Genomic DNA, 23,038 nt, shown 5'->3' on the forward strand with positions numbered 1-23,038 from the left:
ATCATTAATGCAGCACTAGTAATCATTGTAGAATATAACAACATAACAAATGTAATTTACCATTGATTAATGCCCAACAAGTGAAACTTTCATTGATTAAATTTACAACAATTAAATTTTCATGCACATTTACAGACCAACTGAACACATTAGAAAAACTGTTCGCTTATCTTTTCTGTTGCCTCTGTGCTCTGCAGGTTTACTGGTTCCCATTCTGGTGGGCTCTGCACTGGGACTTGTTTTCATTGTCTCTTTAATATGCTGTATATTAAGGCAAATAAGGTAATCAGAGACAACAACACAAAACCACAACTCTACTTGTTGAAATCATGTCCTGTACATAATAACTTTGTTTAGTGCTGCTCCTTAACTTTATGATCAGAACTTTTGAATTTGATGTTACTCCCATGACTTAAACCTGATGCAGCTCACACTTTCCCAGGACGTCCATATACCTGAATCTCCACAAAAATGAAGGCGATACTAGTTAGTGAGGAAATTCTCTGCTTACCATGACTGATTTTAAGAGGGTTAGATATAAATATATTATAAACTGGGAGATTGGCAGAGGATAGTTTAAAGGAATGGTTAACCTCATTTGAACGATGCCGCTAGGATTTACAAAGGCAATGATGGATTTTAAAGCGGCTGTGTCCACAATAGTTTGCAGTTTTGGGAATGTAGACTCGCTCATGCTGCTCTTAGTCACGAGTCGAGAAGATATCACGTGTACATTAAATAAAGTTTCTATAATTGCGGTTTTCTATAAAGTACAAGTGGTACCACGAAGGATATTTTCTCTGGCTTTGTAATTAGAAGAGATTTTACTGTACATAGTTAAAAACAAGTTAAGAATTCAGTTGAGCAAAAATAAGCTTTTAAAGAAAGCGTAACAGTGACAGTGACTCACACTTGCGACTGGTAGAAGAGTGATTTCTATTAAAAATCCAGACAAGAGGATGCAACTGTGCTCAGGAGGAAACACGTGCAGGGAAAATGGAGAAAAAAACCCATAAAATGTCCATAATATGTAAAGAGTCCGATAACTGCTCTCTATAAGTGCTCTCTATCTCACTGTAACTGAAGGGAATTAAAACAAATTCAAAAACTCAAATGACTCTTTAGGGAAAGAAAGAAGGAAAGAAATCAACAAATTAAAAATGATTGAATGCATTTTTCCAAAAATACTGTATGTTCATGGTTACCTGCAATTAAGTCTGACAAGAAGATTTAATCTGAGCTACAATGATTTTTGGCCAATAAGGGGTTTTAAAGGCCAAACCTCATGAAATTACATATGCTTGTGTTTATGAATAAATACAACTAAATGTCTCCTGCTTTTAAAGATGTACATGTAGAAAATGGAATTCAAATGAGAGAAAAGAAAATGTAGCAGTAGCCAGTCTCACTTAAGAGGTGAAAAGTGTTTAAAGAGGTCTCTTCATCAGCGGGATTCACTTCCCCTCTTCATTTTCTATGCGAATGATGTTCTGTTTTTGAAGACACACGTCTGTTGTTCGCAGACTTTCTGAATTAAACAGTATTCAATGTTCCTTCTGTCTTCAGATGTTCCACACAAAATATCAGCAGAAGCACGTCATACTTCAAACATGGCAGAGCTCTTGTGCCAGTGGAGAATATGGATGAATTGAGATATAGTCCTAGCTCTTAATTTCCTGCAGCAACATCTTTAACATCTTGCTCATATAATCTTAATTTCAAAACAAACCTCAGATAGACTGTCACTCAGCAGAGCACATATCTTCGCCAAGGCCCAATAGTCTCCTTAAGCTTAATCATTCTGCAGAAAATTTCACACACTCATGATATTATTCCTCCTGAAGATCCAAGATTGAAAAGGTTGAAAGGTTGAAAAATGCAATGGTAAATAAAAATGACCTGGATCTGCTCCCTGATAATGATCCGCACCGAAACTGAATGGGTTCTTCCCCGACCAGTACCAAATCCTTTTTGTGATAATCTCACCAGTGTTTTTTGTGTAATCAAACAGAAAGAGAGTGGTGAAAATATCAACTTGTTGACGGAGGTGATAATAAGAGATGGTTGATGGCCATGAACTAAACTGGCATTTGATGAACTTCTTTTCAGGCTGTTGGTTACGTATGTAAAGTCAGTCTCTGTTTCTTTCATTTCTTAGATCTGCTGCTGAACAGGACAAAGAGAGAGAGAGAGATGAGTTCCGCTCCGTGGTGTAGCTCATCGTCCGGGAACTCCTTTCAAAGAGACTCAGTTGACGGTTGTCCTTTTGCACCTCTCACACTGTGTGAAATTGTCCCATGGGTCAGTTTGGACGTCTGTGGAGGGATGCAAGGTTTAAGCATCACGATAAAAAGTTTGAATGCAGCCCTGAGGTTTTATGGAAGCACTGTTTTTATTTTTTCTCAAGCCGCAGTCTGGACTTCCTTTGCTGTGTTGTGGCAGGAAGAACATCATCGGTCCTATGCTGGATGGTTAAAAAGTTGTTTCATGCTGTACGACTACTTCCTTAGAGTGAGAGGAACAGCTTTCCTCTCTAATACCCCTTTATTTACGCATCATGATGTGGTCAGTTTGTCCGGTAAGGCCGGGAGCTGAACTGGTGAGAAGCTCAGGCCGAGTCGGACCGTGGCTCCCGTTCCCTTTCGGCTTTACTGGCGTGGTGGAAAGCACAACCACAATCCCAAACAATAGGGGGACAGGAGTCGACAGTTATCCTTGATGGTAGGGTGGCCTGAGAGGGATGGGCTTTGCCACATTTCCACCAAGCCTGTACTTAGAGCTGCTCCGTGGATCGCATAATAAAAGGACTCTCAGCTCGGTACAAACACAGAAACACAAAGCTCCTTCCCTGTGAATGATGCTGAGAGAAGAGAGGCTTTTGTATTTTCAGGCTGCATGTGGGCTGACCCCTGACCCCTGTCCGCCAGTCTGATCACAAGACTAACTCCCAAGCGCTGCTTCTCAGTTAGACTAGAGCATGCACACTTACCCTCTAGATTGCTTGTTCTAACTCTGCTGGACTGGAGTTATGAGATCATGTCACAGGGTTTCCCATGACCATGTTCTGTATGTTCCTGAGTTTATGTTAAGTGTATGTGCATGCTTGTAGGATAGAACAGTAGTTCCCAAAGAAGGCTTTGTCACAAGATGCTTTCCGGAAATCAAATACAATTTTGAAATTAATAGAAATATTAGAGTATTTGAATCCTAATTGTTACTAAAGTTGAACAAAAAATATAACCATGCAAATAGCCATTTGATGTTCTTCATTCCCATGTGACCTCTGACATTGGAACACAATCAAAACCATATCCTCTGTGTACCACCTGGCAAATAAAGACAACATTAATACTGTTTAGCCGAACATTAGATAGTTTGTTTATACTAATCGAGCAGTGAGAAATTATCAAATTAATAAATTAATTAGTAAATAAAGTGTGGGTTAGTTGTTTCTCCACCATAGGTGGTGCAGTGATCTTCCCTATTACAGAGTCCCTCACCAGTCCTTCAACAGAACCCCTTACTCCTGCTCATGCTGCTTGAACTTTCACTGTTGATACTCATTTGCCATTTTTCAAAAAGAAAAAGGGAAAGAAATGATGCCATTTCATGTGTTAAACCTTTTTGTGAATGTTATTTGTGCTACAGTGTCTCTCGGTTTTGGTAGAAGTGTAAATAACTTATGTCTCCATTAAATAAAATCATGTTTTGAAATAAAATTTCATTTTTTTTTGCATTATTTCACCTTCTTAGCTGTGAATCATGCAATTCTTACATAATATCTTAAGTAGAAATATGATATGCTTCCACACAATTTATAAAATAAGATAATCCAACCAATATCTGTGTGTTTCATCAATTATTTCTGTTTTACTGTTTAACTCTTAACTGTCTTTGCAATATCAAAGATTCATGTGCAATCCATTCACTTTACATATTCTCACACTGCACATATCTTTCCTGTCTTTCCACTGTATATATTAGTTTAATCCCATTCAAATTTTCAATACTTTTTCTCACACTTAAGGATTGCATGTTGTTTATAACTTACTGATGCCTCTAGTGACCCGTGTTGCTGTAATACTGCAAATTTCCCCTTTGTGAGAGTAATAAAGGATTATCTTATTTTATTTTAAAGTAGACATAAATCTCCACTGGGGGCGCTCTCACCTGTTCTGGCTGATAATGAATGAACGTTGTACACAGATGTTGAACAGTGCTGCCATCTAGCGCCTGGTTGGTTCTGGTGCAGCGACAGAGCGTGTCACTTCCTCTCTTCCGGTCGGGAGAGGTGAGGTGTCAGTCAGCGGGCTGCTGCCGGGTCCCGCTTGTAGTGTAAACCTGCAGGTGTGTGTGAGTGTGTCGGTTCGGAGATGTATCACCAGCCCGTGCTGAAGAACAGGCGCACCCTCCTGGAGAGAGCAGAGAAGTTCGTCTCGGACATTTATTTCACCGACTGTAATCTGAGAGGACGGTAAGACGCAACAACAAACGTGTGTGTGTGTCTCCACCGGTGCACGGTCCTGCAGAGAGCTGCTTAAAGTCACACTCCTGCATATCAGGAACATCCCAGCTGCACGTCTCACAGCTCGTGTGTGTGCAGATCATAATGAGAAAAAAAACATCAGAGCAAATGCTAAATAAACACTGACCTCCTCATGCTTACTGCTTCATTCCTAGCCTTAATATTTCCCTGCAGAGTGTCCACTGGATGTCAGAGTTGGTCAAGTAGCAAGGCGAGGTTTCATACACACAAGTGGATTCAAACAACAAAGGAAACCAGGAAAAAAATGTCAAGCTAAATTAAAGTTTGAAAAGAGCAGATAGAAGAAATAAAAAGGATGCATCTGTATGAAAATGTATGAACAGGTTAAAAGATAATACATCAGTTTGTTAGTTGCTAAGCTGCAAGAGGAGTCAGATTCAAAACATGAATCAATACATTGATGAGATTTGAAGACGTTGGTGATCCTCTGAAGCCTATTGAGTCGTATTGAAATAATTCATTCATGAATTCAGGGGCGGATCTAGGATTTTTTTTAAATCTGGGGCCATAAAGCCCCAGATTTTATACTGAAGGGCCAATTATATGTTAAGCATCCATGCACAGCTCCCGACATAGTGAGGTGCACATTGAAGTCATTCCCCGTTCACTGTGAGCTCCATAGCTACAGCTCAAGCACATTGTGTTCTTCAAAGACGGTTAGAAAAAAAAAGATGGTCACAAATTGTCATGTTTATTGTTAGCGTTGTTTATAAGTCAGTTTAATTTGAAGACTACTGAAAGGACAGGGGCACTTTAGGGGGCAATCAGATTTCAGCCGGTTCCCCTCCTGCATGAATTAGATCTGTAAATTGCTTTATGATTCTGTTTATTTCCTGCAGACTCTATGGAGACTCTTGTCCACTGGAATCCCTCACCTCCTCCCTGTCTGCTAAACGCATCACATTCACAGAAGCCTCCCAGCAGAACTTTGCACCTTATCGAGTGGGCGACACCTTTGGACCGACGTGAGAGAGATAGCGACACACTTTATCACCCTCACATCTTTTAATCTCTCAGATCTTGGCGCTAATCCAAGCATTTTGCTTGTTCTAGGTGGTGGACCTGCTGGTTCAAGTTGAACCTGAACATCCCTGAGTCGTGGAGAGGGAGAGAGGTTCACCTCCTGTGGGAAAGTGATGGGGAAGCAATGGTGTGGAGATATGGGCAGCCAGTGCAGGTGATGTGGTAGCAGCTAAATTTACATGAGATCAGATTAAAGTAGTCTATGCTACGCCGATGTGTAGATGAAGTTACGTTGTGTAACATGCTGTATGAACTTGCAGGGCTTGACCAAAGAGGGTGAAAAGACGAGTTACATCCTTTCTGCTTGTCTAAAAGATGAAGAACCTCACAGGTCAGTGAAGAAAAAGATGAGTTCAGTGCTGCTTCTGTAACCAACGTGTCTTATTGAATGTTTGGACTGCACTAACCTTAGTTTTCCTTTTCCCTAGCGTGACCCTTTATGTAGAGATGGCCTGTAACGGGCTTTTCGGAGCTGGTAAGGGCTCCATGATTGCAGCTCCGGACCCAAACAAGAAGTTTTCTGTGCAGAGAGCTGAGCTGGTGATATATAACCGTGACGCCAGGGAGCTGCTGACTGACTTTGAGATGCTTATCGACATTGTGAAGGTACTGCACGACACAAAACAGTGCATGCCATGCAAGGAGAATGGAATTCAATTCAGGCAAACATAACTTCCTGTGGATTCTTGGCCCTTCCTCTGCAGGAACTAGGAGAGGGCGAGCAGCGAGGCTACCAGGCTCTGTTCACTGTGAATGAGATGGTCAACCTGTGTGTCCCCTCCGATCCCAGCACTTTCCCCAGAGCACACAGTCTGGCTCACAAGTTCTTCAGCCAGCGGAACGGAGAAAGCCAGCACATCGTCCATGCGATGGGTCACTGCCACATAGACTCAGGTCTCCATTTTTTACCTTCGCTTGTTGGTTTGTCTGTCTGTTAGTTGGCAGGAGTCCACACAACTACTGGACACATCACCACAAAACATGGTGGAAGGATGTGTGCATGGCTCCTGAAATAACTCATACAATTTTGGTGTGGATCCCAATAAGAGGATAGATCCAGGAACTTTAAAGATATGAGATTTTTCAACATTTCTGTGGATTTCTCTGAGAATAATTCATTGAGCCTGATGAGAAAAATCTGCCTTGTTTTTAGGACTGATAGTTATGAGTATGAATAAAATAGAAATAATAAAACAAAAAAAACAGATATAGTGAATTTAAATGAGGTTTCATTAGGGGACTGTTGGGCTCACTATCCTGTGAATCAACTTTGTCTGTAGCTCTGGGTCACTGACGGATCAGTCAGATTTGTATTCTTGATATTTATTCTCAAATTCTTGAAGGTATTGACTGATTGAAGTCTTAATTTTGCAGATTATATTCCATTATCTAGATGTATGATATGCAACATGTATTATGTTAGGACTGTGCGCTGTAATGTAAAAAGATAAAGAAAGAAAACCATGTTATATTAAGGTAACAGCATAGAATGAACTCATCTTTATGACTTTCATCCGTAGCCTGGCTGTGGCCCTATGAAGAGACCATCCGTAAATGTGGCAGAAGCTGGGTGACCGTGATCCGTTTGATGGAGACGAACCCGGACTTTGTGTTCACTTGCTCTCAGGTAATTCCACACGATTGTAGCTTTATATGAGCTGTAGAATGTGCTAGAAATCTCAGCACTCATCCTCAGTTTCAACCTTTTATTTTTTTTACTTTTTGTGCAGGCTCAGCAGTTCCAGTGGGTGAAGAGCTGGTACCCAGGACTCTTCTCCCAGATCCAGCATTTTGTGAAGAAAGGCCAGTTCATTCCAGTCGGAGGAACTTGGGTGGAGATGGTAAAACTGCTCTCAGAAATAAATCCCACATGTATTATAATGTGGTTGTGTGTTCTGGGGCCTGCTGTCATTGAACCCTTTTTATTACCATCTGCTCATCAGGATGGAAATCTGCCCTCAGGTGAGTCCATGGTCAGACAGTTCCTGGAGGGCCAGCGCTTTTTCAAGCAGGAGTTTGGGATCCACTGTAAAGAGGTGTGGAGGATTCATTAAACATCCTGAGTTTACCTTTGTTTTATACCTGACCTAAACATAAGACTCCGTTCTCTATACTCTTCAGTTCTGGCTACCGGACACATTTGGCTACTCCGCCCAGCTTCCTCAAATTATGCAGGGATTTGGCATTTCCAACTTTTTGACACAGAAGCTGAGCTGGAACCTGGTCAACACTTTTCCTGTAAGTACTGTAGGCACCACACGCTTAGATTTTAAAGGATAAAAAGCTCTTACTTTCCGTTTTGATTTGATTTCCCACAGCACAACACATTTTTCTGGGAAGGTCTGGATGGGTCCAAGGTTTTAACACACTTCCCACCAGGAAATTCATACGGAATGGAAGGCAAGATCGAAGAGGTGAGTCTGGTTTCTTGACAAACATAATAGGGTAAAGGTTGAAAATATTTGCATTCCCAGCAAATCCTGTTTTCATTCTTCTCCCACAGCTTGTGAAAACAGCGAAGAATAACAAAGACAAAGGCCGAGCCAACCACAGTGCGGTGCTGTTCGGTTTCGGTGACGGCGGGGGCGGACCCACACAGCTGATGCTGGACAGACTGAACCGGGTCCGGGACACAGACGGGCTTCCAAAGTCAGTTCCGCCTCTCACATAGACAGAGTTCACACCTGGTAGTGACATCTGGCAGGAGAGACAGGGTACAGGTGTGGACGTACGTGTCCTGAATGCGTCTCTTTGGAAGATGGTCTGAGATGGACGTGGACACACTTTCTTTTACCCTATGAGCACAATCCATACTGGGCCATATATGAAAGACCACCCGTTCCATTTACATCCTCTGACATGCTACAGAACCGATCCATATTCTTACACTTGTTTGTGTCCACAGGCTTGATTTGTTTGCAACACAATATCAACGCTGATCCCCATTCACCACATAGCGTTTGATACTTTCTTAAATTGGTAAATATCTTTCTTCAGAGCTGCACAAGATTCATTCCACCTCTCTCTGCCTCGGCCCGTACCTCTCGCTCGCCCATGCCGACACGCACACACAAACATTATCACCGCACCCATCTGTAAACTCAAGGTGAAAAATAACATAATTTGGTCTTCAGCAACAGAAATAACATTCTTGATTATTTGAATTCACAGCCGGGAAGTGAGATTTGATCGCAGCTTGACACAGGAGACGCATTCAGGACACATTTTCTTCCAGGATGTTTATCCCAGGTCTAAACGGGGCCATTCACTCATCATGCATCAGCAACTATGACCGAGGCCAATCTGAGCCCGAAACACTCTATATGGTTCAATGGTATCACTTTTGTTTCTCGGGGCTGTTGGATTTCAAAGGGGTGTGTCAGCACGCAGGCGGCAGACCACTGGAAACCTCTTTGACTGTAAAAGGATATGAGTGATGTCTACTGATGTCACCATGGTGGGGTTTTACTATATTAAGTTTATACAGTCATGATTTACTCACAATGAACAACAAAGGTGCAGTCAGGGGAGGACATTGCTCACTTCTAACTCTTGTGTGGTTCCCAGAGTCCAGACGTCTACTCCCGACAAGCTTTTCTCTCAGCTTCGCGCTGACTCAGATCTGTTGTGTACGTGGAGCGGTGAGCTCTTCCTGGAGCTGCACAATGGCACCTACACCACAGAGGCGCAGGTAGATTTCACATCTGTTGACAGTTTTTATTTCAAAATTAAAATCATGCTTGCAGGACAAAACTCAAAGGCTCTCTCTGAGAAAAAGGAAAAAATGTAAGAATGGTAAATGGACTGTATTTATAGAGCAGCTTTTCTGGTCTTGGTGACCACTCAATGCGCTTCAAAGTACAGTTTTACCATTTACATAGTCATACAGTGCATCTTTGTGCAGCACTTTCTCTGTCACACATTGCTCACAGTGGTCAGGGGCAACTTGGGGTTCAGTGTCTGGCCAAAGGACATTTTTGTATGAAGAGTGGAGGACCCGGGAATCATACTACCGGCCTTCTGGTTAGTGGATGACCCGGTGTAGCCCCTGAGCCACAGACGCCCCAAGAAGGAAAACAGACAAAACAACAACAGTAGTGCATAATAACGCTGTAAAATACATTGAGCATATATAAACACATATTATTGAGATGAAAATGTATTATGTTGGCATCTAATATGCTGGATTTAAATATATTTTAAAGCATATTTACCAAACACCACAAAATAAAAATGAAAACAAGGATAAAAAGGAGGATCATTCTTGCAACGTCACACAGGAAATAGAGATGAAGTGTAAAACTGAATGAAGAGATAAAAAAGTTGCAGTTATGCATGGTAACAATACCCAATGTTTGTTATGTATAAAAGAGCTGTTATCTTTATACTTTTTGTGCTTTTGCTTCCAGATTAAACGAGGGAACCGTCAATGTGAGACCCTCCTCCACGATGTGGAGGTAGCCAGCTGCTTGGCTCTGTGGCGGGAGCCCACATTTAAGTATCCGGTGGAAAAGCTTCGGGAGCTGTGGAGGTGCAGACCCATTAAAGTTTCATGATGGGGATAAATATAAACATCTGTTGTCTCTGTTGTTGCTGTACCTAAAGTAGCTTCATCGATCTGTTTTCTTCCAGGCTGCTTCTTCTAAACCAGTTCCACGACGTGATCCCTGGCAGCTGCATAGAGATGGTTGTGGAGGATGCACTCAGGTATTATGAAGGTACAGTTTCTGTCCATTACTATCAGAACCACAGAGTACATAATGCATTTACATTTTACGTGTCCTTGGGCAAGATACCCATATAGATACCCCTAAATTACCCTGTGTGTGTATGAATGGTGTGGAAAAGAAGAAGCAATGCGTATAGAATTGTACGAATGAGTGTGTGAATGGGACTAGAAATGGAAAAGTGATATATACAGTAAATACACCTATTTAACATTTACTCTATATTCTTGTGGAAAGCCATATACATATGCATATACATATGTAGTTTTCCAAATGTAACAGTACATTACAATGTGTGTTAGATATCCGCAGTGGTTGCACTGCACTGCTGCGTGATGCATGTGGAGCCCTGGCGTCCAAAGGAAACGCTGCCGGTGTGTTCAACTCTCTGCCGTGGGAGCGTCAGGAAGTCATCCAGACTCAGGAAGGCGCTGGTGAACCTGATCTGGGTATGTTTGATTTTTAGTGTTCACAGTGTGTTGTTGCCTTTTTGTATCGTGTCTGCAGCTTCATATCTGATGCTGTATCCTTGTCGCTGCAGCCCTGGTGACAGCTCCCAGTGTAGGTTCAGCTCCCGTCACAAACACGGAGCCTGTGACTCCAGTCTCTGTCACTGTTCAGGTGTGTGAAGTACAGAGAGCATTTCATAAACGTGGCTGTGTTGTAATGTCACTAAAATAACTGAGCTGCTGTGTGACGTCCCAGGCCGACGGAGCTGTCGTCATGGAGAACGGGATCTTACAGACCGTCGTGAACAGAGACGGCACTCTGGTGTCGCTGTATCTCATCAATGAAAACAGGTTCTGTGAAACCCCATGAAACATTTGTATCTAACAACATTAACATGAATCTATTAACAGCTGTCTCACTCTGTTGGTTTCAGAGAAGCCATCTCTGACAGCTGCCATGGGAACCAGTTTGTCATGTTTGATGACGTCCCCCTCTACTGGGACGCGTGGGATGTAATGGACTACCATCTTCAGACAAGGTGTCCCTCTCGTCTGTCTGACGCCACCTTAAGACCCATCGGTGTATTTGTGGGTGTTATAGATATGACAACTCTGACTTTATAGGAAGCCGGTGTTGGAGGTGGTGCAGCCCGTTCAGGTGACGTCCTCAGGTGGACTGCGAGGCAGCGTCAGCTTCACCCTCAGGATCAGTGACAAAAGCACCATCACGCAGACGATCGTCATGGACGCCATGTGTCCTTACATCAAATTCAGCACAGAGGTTTTACAACATTAACCATATGTGTAGAAATCTACAGACGAATTCTGCAACACGTAAAAAAACTAAAACAACGTTGCACTTTCAGGTGAAGTGGGCGGAGTCACACAAGTTTCTCAAGGTGGAATTCCCAGTGCGAGTGCACAGCCCCAACGCCACGTATGAGATCCAGTTCGGCCACCTGCAGAGACCCACACACAGAAACACCTCATGGGACTGGGCCAGATTTGAGGTACAGCACTGTGGTTTTCGTAAAGGTGTTATTTTAATTCACACTGATCCTTACAGGAATCAGATGTCAGTGATGCTGCTAGGATGAAAGTAATGCTGTTTTTTTTATTCCTATATTTAGGTTTGGCCTTTCAGCTTGAGAATAGCACTTACTGATTTCGCTTGAAACATTTGTAATGCTTTCACTCAAAACCCCACCTGTGTTGCCGGGCACGCTAGCTTTACGTCTTTTAGTGTCACGTACGGGTGGTAACTAAAACCGGGTTCATGCACTCTCCTCCTCCACGGCTTTGTTATTACACCTGCTGCCCATCAGGAGCAAAACTACCACACCCACAATGATGGCAAACATCATTTTGGGTGTGACAGACTTGTTGCAGTAAAAATTCCAAAGCAGAGGAGAAATCTGGGAGCAGATGTTTCCCTCACTCACAGAAGCAGCGTGAGAAGAGCTGATTGCCAGTGCACAGTTTGAGCACACGCAGGGGCTTTGTGAGTGAGACTGCAGGGTTTTGAGAGAAAGCATAAACAAATCGGAACATGAAATCAATAAATCCTGCTCTTGAATCAAGATAGGGGGAAAATTACCCATAGTGCTTTGCATCTTGTTTACTGATTCTTATGGTTTCTTTCCCAGGTTTGGGGTCATAAGTGGGCCGACTTGTCCGAGCACAACTTCGGGGTTGCGCTGCTGAACGACTGCAAATACGGTTACTCTGTCCATAAGAACACAATGACTCTGTCCCTGTGAGATCACACACAAAGTTTCTATAACATTCATTCAACAGTAAAGTTCACTTATACCAAGTTTGTTTTATAACCAGTGCATCTAACAGTGAATGTCTGTGTCTTAGACTGAGAGCACCGAAGGCTCCAGACGCCAACGCTGACATGGGGAATCATCACTTCACATATGCAATCATGCCACACAAAGGTCTTGCCGGTCTTTAAAAGAAAATTACACATTTGTTAGAATTTAATCCCGCCGGGTCTAATCGTTTTAACACATTTGTTACGTGTGTTCGACAGGATCCTTCCAAGATGCCGCCGTAATCCAGTGTGCGTACAACCTCAACTTCCCGCTGAGGTTAATCCAGTGCACCCCCGACTCTGCACCATGGAGCGCCTTTTCTGTCAGCGCCGAAGCCGTCATCCTGGAAACCGTTAAGCAGGTATCCAATTAACGCCCAGCTCGATCCAGTGTGACTTAATCCACTAAGCCTGCTTCATGTTATTTACTCCATTTACTATAACAGGCCGAGGACCGGAAGGGGGCATTGGTAGTCCGACTCTTTGAGTCACATGGGAGCAGCGTGACCGCAACTCTCCGCACCGCCCTTCCAGTGAGGGAAGCCTGGCAGTGAGTGACGTAATTCCTAGTGAAACATGCAGTCTGGAATCTTTTTATGTGGTCCGCCGAGAGCAAATCCTTTTCTTCTTCCCTTCAGTTGTGACCTCATGGAGAGACAGGACCCCTCCCAGCCAGCCCACATTACGTCAGGAGGGATCGCCCTGAACTTCAGCCCCTTTCAAATCGTTTCACTTCTCCTCATCCTGTGATTATTCATCCTCAGGGTGTTCCCGTTTGGAATACTGAGGTTATATTTTCTTCTGTTTGTTAACAAGATTAAACAAAAACCTGCTGGACGGATTTCCACAAAACTTGTTGAAAAGATGCAATATGAATCAGGGAGGAACCCATTAAATTTTGATGCAGATCAACAAATTGCTACTGTGTTTTTTGATGTTTTCCTGTGGAATAATTTATTGATTTCCATGAGTGCCATCCAAGTGAAATGCACGTCGGATTAAGAAAATAAAATCAGTCAAATCAACAATTTAATGACCGTTAGTCTAATAAAGAAGTTTCCTGAAGGTAGAACCAGTTGCTGAATGCAGCGCATCTGTTTGAGGTACACATTGTTGCTGAAATTCCAAAATGAATGGATTCACATTACTTCAAAACAAACATTTGCAGAACTTTTGTAAAAACATGGTTTTATTAAAAATGTAAAAAAAAAATTAAAAAGGCTGCGTCCATTCATCTTTTTTCCATCTTTATTTGCTGTTCTGTCTGGTAGATCTGCAGCTCCGCCTCAGCTCGCCTGCAACAAGAAGGACTATTTTATTAACATTCAAAATTCCAACAGTAGGAAAACAACTTGTTTCAATCTGAGAGAATATGAGGAACTCACCTGCAGTCGTCTCTGCAGGACTTCTCTTCTGCCTACGTGCATTCTCTGTCTCTTCACGCTTCACGTTTACGCTCTGTGTTTTTCCCTTCTTTCTTCTGGCTTCCTGAGGACGTGCTTCCTTTTCTTTCTTTGGTGTTTTGGCAGCAGATTCCTGTTTGACCACTTTTTTCTTTGTTGTGCTTTCAGAGCGACTCTTGGCCACCTGGTGAAACCAATGGGTGTTAAAGGGCGTTTGTAGAGATGGTAACATGCCAAGAAAAAAAATAAAAGGTCTGATAATACCTTTTTCTTTTGTGTGTCATCGTGGTCGTCTTCTTTCTTTACTTTCCTCTTTGCCTTGGGTGACTTTGAAACTACGATGAGCAGAAAAGATGACATCAGATGAGTCAGATGCTTTGTTCTCAGAGAAATGTGATCTCTAGTGCTCAGTTCTGTGTTTTCAATCTGATTCTTACCTATAGGAGCCATCGGGCCTGGATCGCCCTGGAGATGAAGAACAAATTATTGTCGGTGATACTTTAAATATTGTTCCAGAGATTGACATACAATACTCCTTAAACCCACTTTGAACCACATCCTTCTGCCATTGTGATCCAGGATAGATTTCATTCCAACCACGTAGTAACACCGCAGCCATGCCTTAAAGTCAGAGTAGTCCGCCTTCTCAGGATCATAGCCTTTTCCCCCTAAATAAAAAAAAACAGAGGTGTCACAGGAATCAAACTGCATCATCTCTACATGAGGGAGAAGCCTTTCACTGGAGATTAAAGCAAACAGAGTAGTGATTGACTCTGCTACACACAACATCTATCAACGCGTCTTTGCGGTTTCCAACGTTTTCTTGTGTAGTTTCCCTCAGTCTCACCTTGTCAAGAGCCAAATTGTGATTTGTGGATTTGGGCTATTGAAATAAAACTTGATTTTGATGGACTTTCAGTGAAGCAGACAGTACAACCCACCTTGGTTCACCACCTCCAGAGGGACTGTATGACACAGTCTGAGCAGGTCCGCCACCTCCTCCTCCTTCACCACCTTTGTTTTTGTTTCGTATGGGCTCTTCTGGAATGTGAACACAGGGAGTGTTAATAAAACCGTTCCGTGATAACATGTGAGGGGCTGATTGTGTGGGCTCCTTCACCTTTGAATTCTCTTTTTTCACACAGTCACCTCTTTCACATGAATCTTCTGATTCAAGGCCTTCCAGTACAGTCCTGGCCGGCACGAAAGGAGGAATGTTCAACCTACGAAGAAAGAGAGAAACTCAACTAAAGACTCCTTCCATTGTAAAACAACAAGACTCTTTTGTCTTCAGTGACTGAATCATTATGCCTCCCCACGGGAAGCAAGAAGCCGAGAAGTGAAAGAAACCATTCATTTCGAATCTGAGGAAACAGGCCTTGAAAGCATGAGAGCCGGTACCATGTGGAGGTCGCTTTCTACAAAAACAAAACAAACAGAACCTCGCGGAAACAGAGAACAGTAAGGTAATGTCAGAAAGTTTGACCCTGAGTCTTTAACCATCACATAAACAAGCACTAAAGCAACACTCACCCTGTTGAAGTAAATGTCTTATGACAATGGTCTGTTGGCACCGGACTTTCTTTCTTATGTTTATGCAGGCCAGTGATATTTTACTTTTCCTTTTGGTTCTTTCATAAAATCCTGTTAATATTGTTACTGTTTGCGTTGATTAGCACGATTACAGTAGTGGAAGGATGTGGTCGGGTCAGGGAAGAACCCATTTGAATTTGGTGCAGATCCAAATAAGAGTGTTCAATATTTCGTTGAATTTAAATCTCAGAGACTAATTTGGTGAATTGAAATATGGTTTCATATTGGGACTGTTTGACCTTGGTGGAGGTATTTGCTCTACTAAGTGCACTTTAGTTGGGTTTTTTAATGCCTTTATTCTGTGCGGCGCTTTGTGTTGCATTGTTTGTATAAACAAATGCAACACAAACAAGAAATATACTTTATCTTTGAACGAGCATAATAGGAGCATATAATACTGATAAGAAATGCACTGATCCAACTTTCTTTTCTCCAAATGCTGGCTCAACTTGATTGGACATCTATACCACTCACTGTGGGGAACTCATTGGAATTGGTCTTGTACCTGAACTGCATTCACTTAAAACTTTTAATATTTGTTGTACGTATACCTTGTAACAGATATTTTGATGCTTTTAAACTAGGTTGTTATGTAACTGTTAATGGTTTTGGTCTATTTTGTTAAGTTTGTTTATTCTTGGCTTAAATATTGCTGGCTCGCTGACCAATAATGAACGTACATAGCCTTAAGTGAGATTCACCACATACTCCCCCATGCAGCAGTATGCGTGGGACCCGAGGTTGAGTTAGGGAGTCAGACATATTACAACTTGATGACGTTTCATGATATCTCTGTGCTAGGACACAGACTTCCTCTGAGAAAGATAACCAAGAAAAACATATTTTTTGAGAAACAAGCCAAGGTTTGGATATATTTGTCCAATAGAGAAGCTCCACGTGAAGACTGATGTCATGTGGCCACTGTAACTTGGTGATTTTTTGTTTTGCAAGAACAGCTCAGATTTGGTGATGGAAATACAACTGTTATCTTTCTGTGCAGCTCTCCCTGATCTTTTTAAAAATACAGATGCATCCTGTATATTTCTAATAATCTCCTCACCCCTTTTATTCTACTATTTCCATCTCTTTCATTTGGCTTGAAATTTGTTTTAAACTCTGCTTTCTCCGTTTCTTATTCAGTAGCTGTATCTTTGCATCATTAACACACAATAAGGGGACATTTGTGTAGTTCTGCAGGTTTTACATGTTAATTACCTGAATAGGATTTCCGCCCTCAGATAGTTCCCGATGCCGTTGAAGTACTTCTGATTGAGCAGGGTTTCACAGATGGGCCTATCGAAGGCCCGGTTAGATAGATGCGACACAACATTCTCCCTGTAGGAAAATCAACTTGTCAGTGACCCAGTGCTACTTTGATTGAACCGGGGTGACATGTGACACTCTCAGGAAGACCAACCTGAAGCTTTTGTAGTCAAACATGATGCATGGCCCTCTGTCAGGCTGCCAAGTCCCATTGGGCTGCCAGCTGCCAAACCTGCGGGTATCCACGAAACTCAGCACTCTGCACGGCGTCTCTTTGGAATAAAAACGCAAGTGAGAGTGTTTGGGTAACTCATCGTCTGTGGTGAAGCGGAAATAGCCCGACATCCCAAAGCGAAAGACGACATCCATGGGCAGGTCGGCCTGGTCTGTCTGCGCTCCCTGTTCGGGCTCCTTGCTCTTTACGGGCGTCAGCGTGACTTTCACTTCCTTCCCTCTGGAAGCAGCTGTGATGCGGTAGGCCTCGCAGGTGAAGGGCACCTCAGGGCTCTTGCTGACTTCAGATTTTTGGACCGCTCCAGTAAACACCACCCCATTACACATTTTGTTCACATAGAGGCTGGCGAGGTGGAGCTCTGGTCCCTCAGGCATTTTGTTGGAACAGATGAAGCTGTGGAAAAGTATACGAGTGAAAAACAAGTTACAAATGACCACATCCAAAGCCACATCTTTTAACAACTTGTGGACATTTTACATGATACAAATTTAAATTTTCAGCATTTAATTACCTCTGCCAAAGAGCTTACGTTAATCGTTTATTTATTAGTTATTTAGCAGGAATACGCAAACATTACACAACCAATTTGTATGTGATTTTATGGAGGGGTGGTGCATGACCCAAGGAAGAACCTGGAAATTGTAGTGTGGGTCTCCAGGGGACAGATCCTTTTAATTGTGGTCTTTAAAATTCAGAGATAGGACATTTTTCAACATTCTCTTTGATTTCTCAGGGAATAATTAAAGATCCTTGATGAAAAACAAAACTCAGACATGTTCAGGGGACCGATATTTATGAGTGTGTGTTTGATTTGCTTGAGATCTAAATAAGAATCTAGTTGATGTAGTTTCATAATGAGACTTTCGGGCCTTGGGGGAGGTTTGTACTCTACTGAGTGCCAGTCTAGTTCTTCTTTTATACCAACAACCTATTATACATGCAAACTTCAATATTTCAAAACTAACAATATAGTTATTTTCCTTTTAAAAAACAACAATCTGTATTAATATTCCAAACACATGAAAACTCATTTAGGCTGAGACACAAAACACGTTCATCGTTATACTTCCACACGTTCAGTGCACACAGCTGACTTCACGTTACTACCTTATATATACAGTCTATGGTTACTACACAACCGATTTAAAACCAACACAAACACCATGCGTGCAACTGGTCGATCATTTAACTTCGTGAGCAAATAAACATCGTTTTGCTGCATTGCTCAGGTTACTACTGCATTGAAAAGACAACCGGTGATCATAACAAACAATTTGAAAGCAGGCTGTTTCCTGAGTTGAAAGGTCATAGGTTCGAACAACGTACCCACACCAGGAAATAGACCCCGCGGAGGTTTTCAGATGTGCAGAACGAAAGTGTATGATGATCCAAACCTGCAGAAACTACCCTGTCCCTGCACTGTGCTGCAGGACATGTGCAGGTATGTTACTCAACGAAACGTTTTCACGACGTGCTCGTTACCAAACACGTTGTGTTGTTCATTCTTCCACGGCAAATATCGCGAGATCTCCGGTACTCTCGGCCTCGTTATTTGTATGTAAACTCAGCACAAGTGATTCAGATGGATGTTTCTGTCGTGATTTGCGGCAACTCGATGAAAACATTAAAATCAGTAAAGGCTCCACAGAGACACAGCATAAGCAAACAGAGCAGCTCGATGCATGATGGGAAATGTAGGCGCTGCACATCTGGAGCAAGAATACAAATATTTCCGGGTTTTACATTTTATTTCTGATCAAATCATGGTAACATACAAACCATCAACATGATTCAAATACAAATTATTTAGCAATATTTTATAAATGGTCCATTTAGTTCAGAAACATTCTCAGCAGTTATTTTTCACATGGTTATAAAATACAGCTAAATATCAGTCATTCTAAAAGAGGAATGAGCCTTTGACTTAAAGGCAGGGTTGGTATTTTGTTGGTGAAACACTTTTTTATCTTTATCCTCTTCACATCCCGATAGCCCTCAAATATACTCATAGCCAGTATCGATAGCCACACTGTCAGACATGTACTGAACTGCGGAGATTCTCCTTTCATTCTCCAGAATAAGTAAGTAAGTAAGAACGGAAATGTAAGAAGTAAGTAAGTAAGAACTTTCTCTGGAGTGTCTCCGGCCAGCCCCCTGGCAGAAAAACAGGCTGATGTTCAAATGAGACTGTGGGATGCAGTAGCAGATCCTCTGTGGGATTTACTGCGAGTGAGTGGACGTGATAATAACAAAAATGAAACTAAAAACAAAAAGGGAAACAAATATCTCAGGATGAAAAAGTGGTGCCACACACCTACAAGGCACCAACGATGATGTCAAGAGAACTTTTTTTGATAAGAGCTAACGCCAGTATCGATGTGCTGTAAACAGAAACACATAATCTACAAAGCAGAATGAATACTGCTGCAACCTCTCTCACCTGAACGCTCTGCAGATTACTGTGTTGTTGTGAACGTGTCAGTGCAGAGAATCTCCTGCTTCATTGTTCATGTGTGAAAGGCAAACACCAGAGAAAGTCTGGAGCCAGTTGTGCAGACATTCTCCAGAGTTCATGTCTGAAATTGGCTTTAACTGACCTGCCTGTCTGCCAGCACCCTGCCTGTGCTCTCGCTGCGCATGACCAGAGTCTTCAGTCTTCAGGGGAGACATGCACCCCTGAAGCAGAGACTATAGCCAGAAGTTAGCAAGCTTCACACACAAGTCGGCTTCTAGCAGTTGTCAGGCAGTGTTCATGTGTTTTGGGGGCGTAGCTTTGACCTTAGTGCTGATGGGATGGAGTGGAATGTATCTGTTGCCTATTTTTCAAAGTGTAGCCTGCTCTTGCTAGCTTTTCCTGCATTACCAACCTTTGCTTTAACCATTGACAAAACTACATTCATACAAAAACAAATTATGATGTACAAGATATATGCATGGCACTTCTGGCAGTCTATCAGCACCGATTATGTCCAGCTCTTCAGATATTGAGGTAAGGCTTCATTGTAGTTCATTCATCATAGCCTGGGCTTGTTTGAGCTCTGTGGAAACAAACATGAGAAAAGATTTACCACAACACAATCCTGCCAGATATAATTATTTTGAGAGCAATTTGAGTAAAAAGATGGAGAGCTGACCTGCAAGCAACACTCTGAACTTGTCAGCAGAAACCGAGACCACGGTCGTGTCTGTGCAGCCGGACTCTGCTCCCTGGGCCTGGAGTTTCAGCTGAATTACTGGTTCATTTACCTCCCTCAGCTCGCTGGAGCTCAGAGTGTAGTCTACCCGCCAAGAAACCGCCTCCAGCCGTCCCACTGAAATGCATTACAGAGCAGATTTAGTGGCTGCTTCAGTCAGCAGTCTCGTTCGAAAGGCCGCACAGAGTATCAGCAAGTTTCGTCTTCCCTCTTTGAAAAGGGCTGAAGGTACAGAAACACTTACATCTCAGGCTTGTCTCTCGTAGTTTGTCTTGCAGCGCTGAGTGCTTGTCTTCGTACGATTTGCAGAGTCCCGTTGTGTGTTCTGAAAGGCAGAGTGTTTGTCATTAATAGTCAGGATTTATTTTTGGTATAATCACATTAAAGTTCTAAGGCTGCACAATAAAGATACAGAAACATCAAACAACTTAGATATATTCACAATATCTGAGAAATGATAATACAATCACAAGCCGGCACAAGAGTCAACAGAGAATTCATTGTATTATTCATGCACCAAAGTAACAAAGCACCACACCACCCACACGGCCATCAAGGACAGCCTTCATGGACATTGTTCAAGTACCCGCTGAATACAGTAGGGCCACATATAAGTTACACAATAGTATATTATATGGTGAAATAACCTCAGACAATAACACACTAGGCTGTGATTTAAGACTCTTGTGTTTCTGGAAATGGAGAAATTGTTTGTGTCTGACGAGCTACAGTTCTATTTAAAGAATGTATAAATGTATAAAGTTTTGCATTTATTTATGTATTCAGGAGCCCTTGGTTGTCTGACGGCTACAACAGTTAGATAAATAAGTTACATCTCATGGCAACATTGCTCTGAAATATGATTAATAGTTTTAAATAGACCAACCGGTCAGATGATGTTTTTCCAACTTTACTGTAACCACCCGTTTGTCATTAGTCCTGGTACATTGCTCTTAGCAGAAAGAGGTTTGTGTATGTGTGACCACTGTTTTGTACCAAAGAGGGAGAGCTCCAGTGGACTAACCTTTAGGAAGGCCGAGCTGCTGCAGCTCACTGGACAGCGACTCACTGTCAACATCATGCTTTGCCGCACTGGAGAAAATGAAGCTGAGCACCGCCACACTGGCTTTGATGTCTCCGCTCTCTGCAAGAAAAGTGCATGTTATATAAGAAAATATTTAATGGAAGTATAATAGTTTTATAGGCTTGTATATAAATAATTTAAAGGCATTAACAGTAGTACAATAATGTAACTCAGAAGTGCTGTGTGTGTGAAGTACTTTGCTTTAGAACATTTTGAGGTACTTTTCTCAAATTTTCTTCTACTTTTCTGTCACTATATTGTATGTTTTGTGCTGTAGTTACTGTTTTCATTCTTGATTTAAACTTTGCATACAAAACATAATCATTTTTATCTATCCAATAAAGTATAAAAAGTAGCTTCTCCTTGACAATCTACAGTAAACACTGCTCAAACACTATGGCATCCGCTATAATGGAAAAACATTACATAACACTCAGCTGGATAATGTGTACTTTAACATTTAATACTGAAACAAGTTACTCTACAAAATGTGTTTTTAGTTCAGTGTTTAGCTAAAGTGAGATTTTGAATGCGCAAGTTTCATTTGTATAAGAGTACAAAAATGTGCATTAAGACAAAATATAAAAAAAGAACGAAATGGAAGCTGTAATAAAAACAGTGTATTCACAATTTAATAAAACAAACTAAAGAAAAGGTAAGACTTGTATGAATGGAGCTGTGTAGTGGATGAGGTGTCATGTGTCTGCAGACTGTAGTATTAGCACCTTATAGAAGTGGCACTTGTAGATGTAGTAAAGATATAAACCCCAAAGAGAAGAGACACTTACCAAACTTTGCATCTGCAGTGAGCTTTGCGACCTTGTCAAACTAAAAACAATAGAAGGAGACATCATGTATCAGTTTGGGTGAAATGTGAAACTATATACAAATGAATATTGAATATCTAGCTCTTACATCAATTCCCTCCCCCAGTAACTCCTTCAGCACTTGACCACACAGGAGTTTCATCTTGACACTAGACTGTCAAAGAAAAATCACAAGGCAGAGGAAAACACGTATTAATAAAAGACAAAACATACGTGCAGTTTATGATTGTTTTATTGATTTCGTGCACAATCGGTGGGACTACTCACGATTTTCGCTAACGTGCTGATTTCGGCCAGCACCCAGTCCGGACAGTCCAGATCTCCACAGAAGCGGAACCTCTACAACACACAGAACAGAACAACACGATCAGCTGTGACAGAGTCATCAGGTAGAACTAGGCAGGCTGAGTATTTACATCCCAGGGTGCTAGTCACTTAGCCTGCTAGCTTAGCCTGCTAGCTCTTCCTGGCTCAACACTGACAGCATTGAGCTAAATAGATTAGTAAGACACTTGTACATCGTGCGACCAAAACATCTTAACTCCCAAATAAGTACTTTTATTCACAAACACGCAAATTAGTGTTAAATAAAAGATAACTGGACGTCTTTACCATGATGAACAGTCAGCTGAGCAGCTGCAAGTCAGAAGCCGGAAGATGTTTCTCGTATCTGATTGGACAAAGGAAGGAGCAGGGGGCGTTTCCTTAAAGACATAGTGATGTTAGATGAAATGAGGAACTCAGGTTTATATATAGTTTGTATAGAAAAGGGTTTTTATAATGTATTAATTCTTCATCATGTGCTTTTTGTGTCTAGTTAACACAAAACGCATGTATCTGGTCACATTTCATCATAGTGTCTGTGTGCAATGCAG

General features: G+C 41.9%; 3 protein-coding genes across 3 annotated transcripts; 1 reads left to right on the plus strand and 2 right to left on the minus strand.

Moving 5' to 3' along the window:
• The first annotated feature begins 4,291 nt into the window (after positions 1–4,291).
• man2c1 (mannosidase, alpha, class 2C, member 1) lies at positions 4,292–13,858 on the plus strand. Its single transcript, XM_061077071.1, has 26 exons — positions 4,292–4,474; positions 5,386–5,511; positions 5,600–5,723; positions 5,830–5,900; positions 5,998–6,175; positions 6,274–6,463; positions 7,090–7,196; positions 7,300–7,410; positions 7,513–7,605; positions 7,691–7,807; positions 7,888–7,983; positions 8,073–8,218; positions 9,137–9,260; positions 9,979–10,100; positions 10,202–10,287; positions 10,599–10,745; positions 10,838–10,917; positions 11,002–11,096; positions 11,180–11,284; positions 11,370–11,526; positions 11,612–11,755; positions 12,392–12,501; positions 12,609–12,688; positions 12,784–12,926; positions 13,011–13,114; positions 13,203–13,858. Exons 1-26 carry the CDS (start codon positions 4,374–4,376, stop codon positions 13,312–13,314), a joined length of 3,069 nt encoding a protein of 1,022 aa, XP_060933054.1. The 5' UTR covers positions 4,292–4,373; the 3' UTR covers positions 13,315–13,858.
• Positions 13,736–18,549, minus strand: neil1 (nei-like DNA glycosylase 1). The gene is made up of 10 exons (XM_061077072.1): positions 18,385–18,549; positions 16,978–17,451; positions 16,776–16,895; positions 15,088–15,190; positions 14,909–15,008; positions 14,514–14,635; positions 14,405–14,432; positions 14,232–14,302; positions 13,950–14,151; positions 13,736–13,859 (listed from the first exon to the last, which is right to left on the minus strand). The coding sequence occupies exons 2-10, from the start codon at positions 17,430–17,432 to the stop codon at positions 13,813–13,815; spliced, it is 1,248 nt and encodes a 415-aa protein (XP_060933055.1). The 5' UTR covers positions 17,433–17,451; positions 18,385–18,549; the 3' UTR covers positions 13,736–13,812.
• A 248-nt stretch (positions 18,550–18,797) lies between these two features.
• Positions 18,798–22,830, minus strand: commd4 (COMM domain containing 4). Its single transcript, XM_061076323.1, has 8 exons — positions 22,776–22,830; positions 22,431–22,502; positions 22,252–22,317; positions 22,125–22,164; positions 21,277–21,396; positions 20,497–20,577; positions 20,193–20,369; positions 18,798–20,096 (listed from the first exon to the last, which is right to left on the minus strand). The coding sequence occupies exons 1-8, from the start codon at positions 22,776–22,778 to the stop codon at positions 20,056–20,058; spliced, it is 600 nt and encodes a 199-aa protein (XP_060932306.1). The 5' UTR covers positions 22,779–22,830; the 3' UTR covers positions 18,798–20,055.
• Positions 22,831–23,038: the final 208 nt, after the last annotated feature.

This window comes from Limanda limanda, chromosome 8 (assembly GCF_963576545.1).
Source record: "Limanda limanda chromosome 8, fLimLim1.1, whole genome shotgun sequence".
Taxonomy (NCBI): domain Eukaryota; kingdom Metazoa; phylum Chordata; class Actinopteri; order Pleuronectiformes; family Pleuronectidae; genus Limanda; species Limanda limanda.